This window comes from Apus apus, chromosome 2 (genome assembly GCF_020740795.1).
Source record: "Apus apus isolate bApuApu2 chromosome 2, bApuApu2.pri.cur, whole genome shotgun sequence".
Taxonomy (NCBI): domain Eukaryota; kingdom Metazoa; phylum Chordata; class Aves; order Apodiformes; family Apodidae; genus Apus; species Apus apus.
In genome coordinates, this window is record NC_067283.1 from 51,001,233 (window position 1) to 51,013,614 (window position 12,382).

At 40.6% G+C, this 12,382-nt stretch overlaps 1 protein-coding gene across 4 annotated transcripts in view; it reads right to left on the bottom strand.

Annotated features, from left to right (window-relative positions):
• Positions 1 to 3,728: 3,728 nt before the first annotated feature.
• FKBP9 (FKBP prolyl isomerase 9) overlaps positions 3,729 to 12,382 on the bottom strand; it is a 34,660-nt gene continuing 26,006 nt past the window's right edge. For 2 of the 4 annotated variants that reach the window (XM_051611429.1, XM_051611428.1), the window contains exons 6-10: positions 12,024 to 12,169; positions 10,580 to 10,766; positions 8,793 to 8,938; positions 7,112 to 7,275; positions 3,729 to 5,386 (exon numbers count right to left, since the gene is read on the bottom strand). In XM_051611429.1, the coding sequence (XP_051467389.1) occupies positions 5,204 to 5,386; positions 7,112 to 7,275; positions 8,793 to 8,938; positions 10,580 to 10,766; positions 12,024 to 12,169 (826 nt within the window). In that variant the 3' untranslated portion in view covers positions 3,729 to 5,203. The other 2 variants (XR_007888682.1, XR_007888681.1) reach the window with 2 other exon arrangements.

The window sequence follows — 12,382 nt, forward strand, 5'->3', positions numbered from 1 at the left end:
CCTCCCTCCTGGATCTTTCCTCAGCCTCACCCAACCCTACAGGAAGGAAGCTGTTGCTCCTTCAGCATGATGAGGATCTTATTGTTCAGCCTACCCACAATTAAAAAAAACCAAACAAAACAAAGTAAAATGAAACGACAACCAAAACCAGATACAACAGCACACACAAAGCAATATGGGAAATGATTAGACAGTCTCTTTAAAACCAGCTACCAAAACAGATCTCTAACTAGATCTTAATCTGAGTTAAATTTGTATCCAGCCTGCTAGATCCCAGGCATGTTAGAAGTGATCACTTGATGGTTTCCAAACTACATGGACACTTAAATTCTTTGCCTTGGTAAAGGATTTCATGTTAAACAACCATCTCTCAAGCACTTTTTAAGGAAGATTTCCCAGTCTGGCCTCCAAGCAGATGGACAATAAATTCCAAAAATCATCAAACATTTAGGCCACAACGATGATCACTTCAAGAAAAGGATTCTTACGCTTCCAGAAGTCAGCGGGTAAGTTAAGATCTGCAGCATGATTTCTCCATTAAATCCTGTTAGTCTCAGGCTCTGCATTTAAAGGTCTGCCAAAGCAGAGCACCTTCGTTAGGCTGCAAGAGCAGCTAAGCTATTTTGCAACCATTGAAATGCCATACGGACAGCTTTCTAGGAAAAAAACAGTTAACTCACATCATCAACCTGAACCAGGAGCTGTGATTTTAAAAACCTACATATATTATCAATACCATTTAATCATTTCACATCCCACTGCCAACTCTTAACTCTTGCTTATACGGTAGCCAAGGGAAAACAAAAGATGTAGTTTTAGATATCCTCCACTTTTTCAAAATGCCACCTTTTTATCACTGGTCTGTTGGTTAGAAATCAGAACGGAAATAGTCAATCACCTCTCCAAATCCATCAACAAAATTAATGACAAACAAAACTTACACTCCAGCTACAAGTTAAATCACCATTCTTCAGCAAGTCTAACTCATGATTGCCATCCAGATTCTGCATTCAGTTTTAGGAAAGAGATACTATTCACATTATGTCTTTCTAAATCACATTTCTGACCAGAAACATTTTGCAACTCTAAAATTAGATTTCATTTATTATTCAGTTTAGAAAGAAAGGTACCATACATTTCCCAGACCATTTTCCCACAGTCCAGAAAGTATTTCTGAAGTTAAAAGCAGGGAATAAGCAGCAAAATTAAATGAATTTGCTGCCTTCTTTTTTCCCCACTACTCACAAGATCTGTTCTCTCTGTAGCACATGTCCAAGGTCAAGTATTTGGGGCCCTTATTTAGCTAAAAACATTTCCTCCTTCTGAGTGGCTGTTGCAGCCAGCTCAAATGTCCTTCTGCTGTCAAATACATACAAATAGTCCTGAACCAAGCCAAAAACTTGACCCAAGTACTAGCTAAGTTGCCATTTTTAAGCTTAAAGGAAATTCTGAATATTTTTTCACACAGAACAAATTACATTTTAATTCAACAACTGCAAAAAATGCAAACTGATTTTATGTTTGTTTGTTTTTAACACACTGAGAACATAAAGAGTTATACAGCAGAAAGTATCTCTGGTCAAGTTAGGGCATAAAAATCACACCTAAAAAAAATAATTTATAAATACCTGCATTTTTCTGGGTGTAGAACCATAGTCCTTTTCCATTGAGCCCCTGACAATCCAGCAGGTAATTGCCAACCCTGATTGCAGGCAGCTTCCTTTTATCAACCAGCTTCCTCACAGGAGTCAGCTGCCCAGCTCTGAGAATAGCACCTGGCTGTTTCACCAGAGGAGCAGCAGCACTCTGATTTCTGGAGAGTCTCTCCTTAGCTAAACCATCCCTTTTCATCCAGCTATTAATGACCCTTAAGCTGTTATCATCTGTTTCTCTTAAGTTTTCTCAGTGAAGTGTGTAAGAAAGTATCTAAATAGATAATTTCTGCATTAAAAAAATCATTTCACATTTTGAGGTAGAAAGTATTTCCCTGAAATCTATGTCCATCACAGGCCACCCTCTTTTAATGGGATGGTGACTGAGAGCCTGATTCATCATTGGAGGCACAGGGGCCGTGCTGAGCTCTCCCAGTCCATACCAGCACAACTTCACTTCCCAGCCAGCTCCCTCAGGCACTGATTTAGGCTCACACCCTTTTCAAGGGCTGCCAAGCACTGCAAGAAGCAACGGGTAGAGGATTCAACAGAAGTACAACCCTTTCCTGAGAAGGAAGGTGGGCCCCAGCTTTCCTTTGTGACAGGGGCTGACAGCTGCCCACAGAAAGGAGAAGAACTGACAGGGTCTACGTAAGTAATCAAACATTCTGGGTATTATGCAGTGTAGCCTAATGCAGCCAAGCAGCCCTCGCTTCTCTTCGCTTTGTCTGGGCAAGTAAATGCTCAGTGTAAATGCAATTATTTTGCAGCATGTTTCTCCATTTATTCTCTGCTTTCCCCCAAAGTTGCAGGGCAGCCTGGCAGCCTCCAGATTTGTGAGGTGGGGTGAAGTGAGGAAGCAACAAAAACTTCCTCTTGACAGAAAATCGTAACTGAGATGGATTGCAAGCCATGTTTGCTAAGGCCTGAGGAGCAACGGAATGAGAATTTCAGGTGTACTTATCCTAGCCAGAGGCACTGGTAAAGTCATACCTGCTACCTCGTTGCTGACCTGCTCGACCAAAACAATCCAGCACAGTCATCTTCGGGATTACCAGCTGACTGCACTTCTTTGTGTGGTGCTGCTCTTTGTCCTGCATCTGCTCTGCAGTATGGCTTTGCCATCCTGGTTCACTAAGACCTCTTCAGACCGCCTCCCAGGAGCCATCTAGAACGATCCTCCGTGCAGAAAGAGCAATTCACTAAGATTTTCTCTGGAAAAAAAATTCTGGATACCCAGAAGACACAGTTGGGTTTGGGGGTATGTTGGAGGAGAGTAAGGAGTTGTTTCCACATAGAGAACAGCTTCTAGCAATACTCAATCACTTGCTTCCAGCTCCTCATCTCAGCTCCATAAGCATGCAGAAACAATTGGTGCATTTGAAGCACAGCAACAAGCCAGCAACCTACTTCCAAATAAAAGAAAGGAGAAAACTTTGTGCAACAGTGTTCTAAGAAAGCTGCTTTCACAAGATAATACTGCTTCTAAGAAGCCATTCCAGTCATAAACCTTTGGATTACAAGTGCCATCCTCTTACACCTGGCATAAAGGGCCACTATTACATCAACCCCAAACTAGACCAGACTTCCAGTGTTTTACATGCAATAGATGTGGTTTTGGAGCTACAGATGAAGTGAAAATACCAAACCTTGGATGCAAAGCCCAGTGAGTTTGCTTCCACTAGCTTTGGGAATGAAAGGTTTCTTACATAAAATTATTTCATTTCAACAAGACACTTGACATTCCCAGCTGAGTGAACTATCATCCTCCCAGCTGCCACAGTAATATGGATTGGGTAATTTAGGGAACTTCTTCTAGGGCCAAAGAATGACTTCACTTCCCCCATGTAAAGTACTAAAATATATTTGTTGTTGTTGTTGTTTATTATTCTGCATAATGTTTAATCAAATAATCTCAGTTTAAAATATTTTTCCTAAAAATCAATAGCAATATTGGACGTGCTCAGGATAAGCCCTCTATGTGTGCTAGAAAAGTGCTACAGAAGAGTATTTGCTTCTACTCAGATTCCCCACCCCTCAAAATGTCAGGAGAAAAAAACCAAACAACTGTAACAGTTGTAGTTGATCAACATTTTATTTAACAAAAAGATCAGTTATCCATCCTTTAATGGTATCAAACTCAAAAAAGTATCTCACTGCACTTTCTATAACAACTGTATTAAAAACCAATACAAAATGTTTTCATCCAATTGAAAGGCCAGTTTTCAAGAAGAGCATCTCAGGGGGCTTACAACCCACGTGTACAGATCAAGAAAAGCAAGAAACCAGACACACAGCATATAATTGGAAGCACAACTCCCTTGTCTTCAACAGTGTCTCACTATATGTATTTGTGCTCTTTACATCTAGTGTGCTGAGAGGGGATCCCACGGCCTTCCCAAGAAAAAGGTCTGTCTGTTCAGTGTATTTCATGTTGAACAGCATCCTACATTTCTAAATCTAATGGGTGGTTGTCTCAGGAGTTCATATAATCTAAACAGCTCTCCCAGGGCTGATTTTGTGTTTCGAGAGATAGGCCAGAACATCTGCAGGCATAAACAGATGAGTCTATTTCTTGATTCTATCACTGTCTTTTTGTTTGTTAGCCATGCCAGACTGCTCTGCTGTATAAACTCTAAGTACTTATTCCTTAGTGTAACAATTCCCAAAATAGGAGGCAGAGGCCCAACACAAAATCAGTTGTACCTGCTATTCATGACAGTATTTGGACCCCATAATACTAATATTTAAAGTCTAACAAAACTATAAATAAGGTTGCAACTAATAAGGTTTGGGAATCACTGGTCAGAACAGTGTTTCACCAGGCCAGCAAGAAGAGTCAAGGTTATTAATTAAATATGATAGAGATAGTAGCAAACTTTTATTTCCTAAGGTAAAAACGCAACACATAAACAGTTACAATTCGAGGCCTGTCAAATTTAATTCACAGCTTCCAGAAATTTTGGAATGGCACAGCTATCATTTGCATGTTCTGAATTTGCAAATCAGAGCTCCTGCTGGCAAATATTTGTAGGAGTTTGTTCAGTTAGTGGACAGACTGCTTTCTGAAAGGGACTGGGCTCAATGTCTGACAGTTTTTTACAGGTTATTTTAATGGGGAACACTACCTAGTTTGTTACCCTGCAGAAATATTTTGGATACAGAAGGTTGATTTAAAATACTTTTACAAGCACTCAGTCATTTTTTCCCCCTGCCATCCATCCAACCATCCAAGTGACTGTGTATTGTTCAGTGGCAACTTCTAATCTTTAGCATAAAAACAGACCACGTGGTTCACAACACCACATATGGCAGTAGACTCTTTATCCATTTATACATCCCATCTGGAGGCACTTAACACTTTTTTCAGATATGCCTAACAATTCCAGCTGAAACTTTCTTCCTGTTTTAACAGCCTACCAGCACACAGGCACAGGCAGACACAGGCTGTCTGAGTGCTGACCTTTCAGAAATATGCTTGCTGAAACCTCTTCCAGGACACACTTTCAAAGGGTAGGTCAGCTCAGGACTCTTTTTTTCCTCTTTTAGCTTTACAGTTCATCATGTTCCTCTTTGGCCTCCTGGTCTTTCAACTTAAATTCTTCAGCAGTAACTTTACCATTTCCATCCCGGTCTTGGTTGGTGAACATATTTTTAACAATCTTTTCAAAATCAAAACCAGGAGCCAGTTTTCCTTTGCCAGAATCGACTTGTGCTTGAATGTACTCTGAAAACTAGGTGGAGGGGAAGGAGGAGAAAACAGCTCACAGTCAAACAGCCATTTAAAACTGCAGAATTTACAAAAGTACCTTTTATTTGTTGTTGACTATTTAGCTTTTTAGTGATTAAGTGTACATAAAAGCACACTACTACTATCCTATATAGCTTAGAATCCAAATTGCACTAATTAGGACTGACACAAGGTTAAATCACTCTTTGTGGAGCTCAACTTACTCCAGCAGGTCCTGGACCCATAACAAAGTACGTTCTTTTTCATAATTTAAGGGGAAGATGAGTGGAACAGAGAGTGACATTAGAACAGATCTAAATGGAGAGAGAGGGTTTAATTTTGCATGCTGATACAAGAAACTCACACTGTAAAACAGACATCCACCTGCACCTTACAAGAAACAACACACCAGAAAAAAGAATGAAACACAGAAGAGAGACTTTAAGTATCAGGATACCGTAAGACTTGTTAAAGTAGCTTCAGGCAGTATGACTTCTGCTTGATTCCATGGTGGGGAAGGTTACAAAGTTAGTTGTCCCTAAAAATCCTTTTCCTTCTACTCATGATGAAGTTATTCAAGGTGATTAGATAACATCTGGAAGTCATCCTGCTAGCTTGCCCAAACCAGGAAGTCCACAGTCAAACACAATTTTTTCAATTACTGTTACATCTCTGATGCTACCCGTTGAATAAGCTCCAGCAATGGAAGCTACTTCTGACTTCCATTTACACCTTTTAGGCCAAGCATCCTCTCCTCACTTCCCGGCTTCTCCTGCTCCTTGCTAGGTGACCAGAAGGATGTGGATATCAACAGTCACATCCCACCTCACTCGTTCTCTAGACTGATAAAAGGTCTTTTCTTATCTGCAAGGATAGAAGAGGAGGGAAACACAAGAGAGAAGATGGAGAAAGAACGAAGAGGGGAAAATGAGATTTTGATTTTACCCCATCGGCTTGTTAAAATGCTGGAAGGCATCTCATGCTGTTCCATAGGTCCACAGCCTGCACCCTCAGAGCTGCAGGCAGCACTACTCCAGCAAGCAAGGACAGAAAACAAGATAGAGAAAGGGAATAAAGAAGAGAGTGAAAAAAATAGAACTTGGTTAAGAGAAAATGCAGAAGAAAAGGGAGGTTTTTATTATGAGAGATGGTGTGGCACAGGCAAGTGGATTTCAATCAGGACACCTGATGACATTCTCACACTGCAGATTTTAAAAGCAAGCAAGGGGAAGGAGACTTGCTCACACAGCACACAATTCACCCTCTGAAGGAGCAGCCACAGGCGCTTCCAGGCTCCAGAAGTGATTACACATTTCCTGGATGCACTGCTGCAGCCTCAGCTTTGGCTCAGAAACTCACCACAAACCTCCAGTCAACAGACACTGAAGGCTGCACCCTATGCCCTAAGTTATCTGTTGTTAACCTCAGTAGGGCAACCAATAGTAAATTGTCTTACTTAGTATGGCCATTCTTAGATTTCTTTTTGGTTCCATCTCTAAAGGTAAATAAGCATGTTTTAACTGACAACTTGCTTTCCTGTTAAATTCACAACAACCACTGTGAGAAGAGAGGAGGAAAGGAAATAAAGAGGGGGGACAGAGGAAAGAGGGGGGAGAGAGGGAGGAGAGACCCCATTCTTCAACATCTGAGTTGATGCTGGTAGGAGAAAACATCTTGGTGATGGTGGTAGGAGAAAATCACTGCAAGTGTTTTCATTGCCTCAGCTTACCTCTTCCAAAAGAACCTCTCCATCATGATTCTGGTCTATTTCTTCAAAAAGATTGGGAGAGACTTCCCCATTCCATACAAACATGTATCCTTCAGGCAAGCCAGACACCAGTTCCAGCAGTTCAATGTCAAAAACTAATACAGCACTCCCAGGCACTTCTCCTTCTGTCACAACAAATGGCAAACAGGGGTATTTATCCTCACTTACATTTAAGAGTGTATTTCCTTTTAATCCATAATTACATTTCTCTTCCTGATCCAACAGGCTCCCTACAGTGATCCCCAAGCCCCAAGAACCCAATCCCAACAAAAATTCCTGTTCACTTCAGCAGAAGTAATCAAAACATAAAGGCAGCCTTCATAATAAAACTGCATCCATTCCCCAGGTAAAACTGTGGGAATTAACCAGTTCTCCTCTAGCCTGCCAACACACTGTGTATCAAAGCACTACTGAGAGACTGAACAGTGTTCAAACAGTTTGGGATGTTACCTCAATGAGGGCATGAAAGGAGTTTCATTTATTCCTGAAAAGGAAAACTGAGGTCACCTCTAACTTCTGCCCAGTAGCAAATGAGCAGTCTCTTCAGATATCTGGGTTTATACCAAAAAACTAACCCTCATGCCAAGTTTCAGGCCATGTATATGGAATGCAATTTGAATGGTGGCAAATGCCTATGACAGGTATTGTTTATAATGTTTTTGAACACAGTACATTTTTTATATAATGAGGAAATTTTCAATTTATTATATACAACTATAAAATTTTATAGAATAGGATAAGAAGATGCATATATAATAGTAATAATTTTTCATGGAAGACAGGTACAAGTGAAAATGCTTCTTCATCTCTTACCCCAAGTTGATTCTCCATTAAGTTGGGCAGGTGATGCCTGACAGGCAGTCTTTATAAAATACAAACTCTTCCGGAGCTACTCAAAGAACACTGCAAGTTATGCAACTGTTTCCATACATATCAAACTGTGTTGATCTTGGCAATCTCCCAGTAGACTCCATTCTCTCATGTCTTTTAACTCAGAAGACCAGTAACAACCACACATACCGGGAGATGAAATTTCTCATTGCTTCTATATTGTTCTTTTTATTATTGTTGTTATTAGAAATGTATAAGCCTCAATGCTCTAAAACAGAGCAACCTGCCTTAAATGTATTGGTATTGGGGTACACTGTTTCACATCTTATGTTCAGTTTATGTAGTTTCTGAATTTTGAGTTTTCTTTCAATTTCTAACATATTAGTGCTTAACAGTCCCCTTTGGTTTTGTTTCCTGAACGACCCGTCACATGTCCAAGCAGGAGTACCCAATTCCCTATCCCAGAGAACAGTGTTTACATTACTCTGCAACACCAGAGTGCCTGGAGCTTTCCATTTTGACAAAGCAGCATTACTGGGGGCATGTGTTCCCTTTCGTTCTGGAATGGTCTTTATATTGCCCACAGTAACAGTATGACTTAAAAGACAACGCAGACAGTATGTTCCTTTCATTGGGAATGGGGGGTTGGCTAAAATCATGGAATGAAAAACCTCTTAAAAAAATCTCATTCAAGCAGGTAAGAGACACTCACCCTATGTCCTCAGGCACAGCAAGTAACAAAACATGCATATTCATGTTTCAATTACTCGAGAGATGCTAAGTGGATGTGCAGTAGCTTTCACTCACTTACCAACTCCATCTTCTCCATAACCAAGATGGGGTGGAATAACAACTGTTCGTCGTTCCCCGACACACATGTCTTGAAGGCCCATGTCCATCCCTATCACCACCTGCCCAGATCCCAGAACTATGTTGTAAGTCTTGCCCAGGCTGTGTCTGGAGGAGGGGAAGAAAAACCAAAACAACATCTCAACATACAGTAGAGAGCATCTGTTGTTCAAAATCACCACAGAAACAGCAGTTTCCAGTTAGTATCCTGTCATTGCCAAAAAATTACCTTTATGCCTAATGCTCTGTTCTACCAAGCAGTTACCTGAAGCTGTTCTCAAGGTAGCAAGTTTTTTAATGAAATCAGTCACTACAACATAGCAATCACTTAACCAAAGTTGCTTGGAAGTATACAACTACTACTGCTATTTACCACTATAATATTTTTAATTATACCTTGCTGTTGGTGGCTCATTTCTAAAATTAGAAATGGTAACAATTTAAAACCCCAGAAGTTAAACCTGTATTGTGATTCTAAAAGCAGAGTGTGCAGTGTTAAGACTTTCTACTCAGTGTGTGTCACAGCAGCAGGACCCTTTATTTTGTCAGTCTCCTTTCTTTGGTTATTTGGCTTGGCAACACAGGTTTGTACAACTGAGCATTATTGGGAAAGAAAACAATTTGGTGGCTAGGAGGTCAGCCTTAAAATTAGGAGCACGAGATTCATGATCTTTGATTCTCTATAAACTGTTTTGAACATGACAGTTCTGACATCCCTTGGTTCCTGCTACGGAATGGGAATTGAGCATTCCTACCATATAAAAGGTTTTTTGAATCTAAATACATCATTGCATACATACTTGCCTACAGCATCACATCATGTGCTTCAACATAAGGCAGCTTTTCAGCTCTGCAGGCTACTGTGTACACTGTGAAAATGATGAGCTGCTTCCATGTTATTTATAACCTGTTTAAAAATAGCTTTTCCCAACTTCCCTTCCAAAAAGAAAATATTCTTTAGATGACTTGCATTATCAAAAGATGAAGGCAGAAAATAGCTAGCAGAAATATTCTTGTAGCTGCAGTGAACAGTGTGATGGGCTCACTTTAGTTCTGTATGAGACAGACTGCAGCAATCTCTGCTTCCCTCATAAACCTGCTGTCAACAGGAAGGAGGAACATTATAATCACAGTCACAATCAAGCACTCTGATAGTTTCTCCATGAGGACACTTAAGGCAACACTAGAATAAAAGAGAACTAGCACCTATGTGTGGTATAGATGTGGTAGTGACCATTTACTATAAAACACATTTAGTATAAAACATAATTTACTAAAAATCAAGCTAGCTTTAACAAGACTACACTGAGTACCTCTACCAGAAGTCTCTTTGGAGAACTGAATTGGCACAGAGTGCAAACCCTACACAAGAAGCTGAATACACCTGGGTAGTCTGTTCACAGAGAGCCCTGTCCCATGCTGGTCTAACTGGCCCAGACACACAAACTAGCCCATTTAAACAAACTGCCACACAGACAACCTGTTGCATCACTCCACTTGTAGTGTTTATGTTCTTCTCCAACACACTCCTACAATCCTCTTTGCTCCCAGTTCTCTCATTATGCTATGACAGATTGCCTTTTTCTTTTTCTCCTCCTATATAACTTAGGCAGGCAGACATAAAAACACATTCTACATAAAGTCACTTAAAAGATATTTTTTTTTAGTTCCTGCCAGCCTGCTTTGCAGGCAAACCATTCAGCTTTCACAGCTGCTGGGGACTTTTTCTTTACCAGGTGACACACTTACGTCGAGTCTAGCAAAGTACCATCCAGGAGTGAGGCGTTGTAGTGATACTTCAAGTAATCTCCCTTCTTACTCAGGACGGTGCAATTGGAAGGTTTGTAATTAACAGTAATGCTGACTGAATCTGAGGGGTTGTGGAAGTCAACCACGTGGATGTCAAAGACCAGCACTGCAGATCCTGGAATCTTTCCTAAATAGGAAACAAATTAGGCAAGTAGAGAAAGAAACGGTACACAAACAGGCTTATGCTGACCAGGTACTGCACCCTGTAGGAATATATATTCCCAGTGTGTCTGCTACCAAGTCATCTTGGCCTTCTCATTCAGAATGAAAGGATTACGTCTCCTCTGTATGCAACAGATGTCAGCTGCATCCAATGTAAGAAAAAAAAAAAAAAAAACCAGCAGAAAAGCACTAAGCATGCACTTGGGTCAATAGTGAAGGAAAAAATGTCCATTACTCTGGATTTGAAAATTATGCAGAAACGAAGCAATAACCATACATTTCCTGTGGCCATCCTAAATAACCAGTTAGTGTTTCAAGTACCAATTCATTATTGATCATCAAAATTCTCTTAGGACTTTTCATGCTTCAAAGGATGCCATTATGTCTAAAAGGATTTACATTTTTAAAAGGCCATGGCAGCAACTTCTCTCCAGGATGACCTCCAATCACGTCACCAGGACTGACAGACACACCCAGGCCCAGGAATGGGTTTTGTTGGTAGATGAGTCTAATTCCCAAATCAACAGCATAGTACTTGCATTCCTAGCAGAAGGGATTTTCTCCTAAGTCTGTTTTTCCAAATAACATCCCAGGAGGCACCTTTTGAAACATCAGCCATAAAACTGCGACCAGCTAGAAGGGTTATTATATTGAACCCCTCACAGCTATCTTTTTAGGTCTTAATGAGTTTTCCCAAGGGAATCCTAATTGTATGTTACACATACACAGAATTTTGCTGCTACGTTCATCCACCATTTACAGAAGTGGCTCAGGACTCCACAAAACCTGTGGCTGTGGAAGGAACCAGGAAGAAAACTTCACACAATTAATTCCTTTAGCACACAGAGCTTGTTAAGACACACAGGTAGGATGATCTCACACTGCAGAGCTCCTGGCATCCAAGTACCAGCCTGAAACACTGATTATCCAAATGAGTTCAGGACACCAAGTACCAGGCTGCCTGAAATACTAATTATCCAAATTATTTCAGGTCACCAATTACACATGAGCTTGTTCTGCATTCTTGTTGTCCTACCTATTTAAGCTAATTAAAATAATTTTGAAATTCTGGGTGTCACCCTGTCTGGTGCATGCCCACGAAGTAATGAACTAATTAATAAGCCTTTCAAATGCCAAAAAAAATGGAACTACACACAGATGCACTGAGCAATAAAAGAAACTTCATTAATTATGGAAGATTTGAATGAAAAGTCAAGCTCACCTCTTCCTTCTTCTCCATATCCAAGATGAGGAGGGATGATTATTCTTCTTTTCTCACCAGTGCATACACCCAGCAAACCTTCATCCATTCCAGCAATCACATAACCCTTTCCAACGTAGGTGTCGTATGTACGATTTCGGGAATAGCTAAGGAAAATGTTCGCATTTGAGCGGCATCGGGTGTAGAGAGAATCTTGCAGTAGGTCTGCAACACAACTCTTCAACCAGATACAGCCAAACACAGGGTCATGAACTAGCACCTGAGAGGCACAATCACCGTGTTCAATGACTCTAGGCCACCAAGTGTCATCGGTCAGTGATGCCCGTGTCATTTATTAACCAGTACTGGGACCCTGGCTA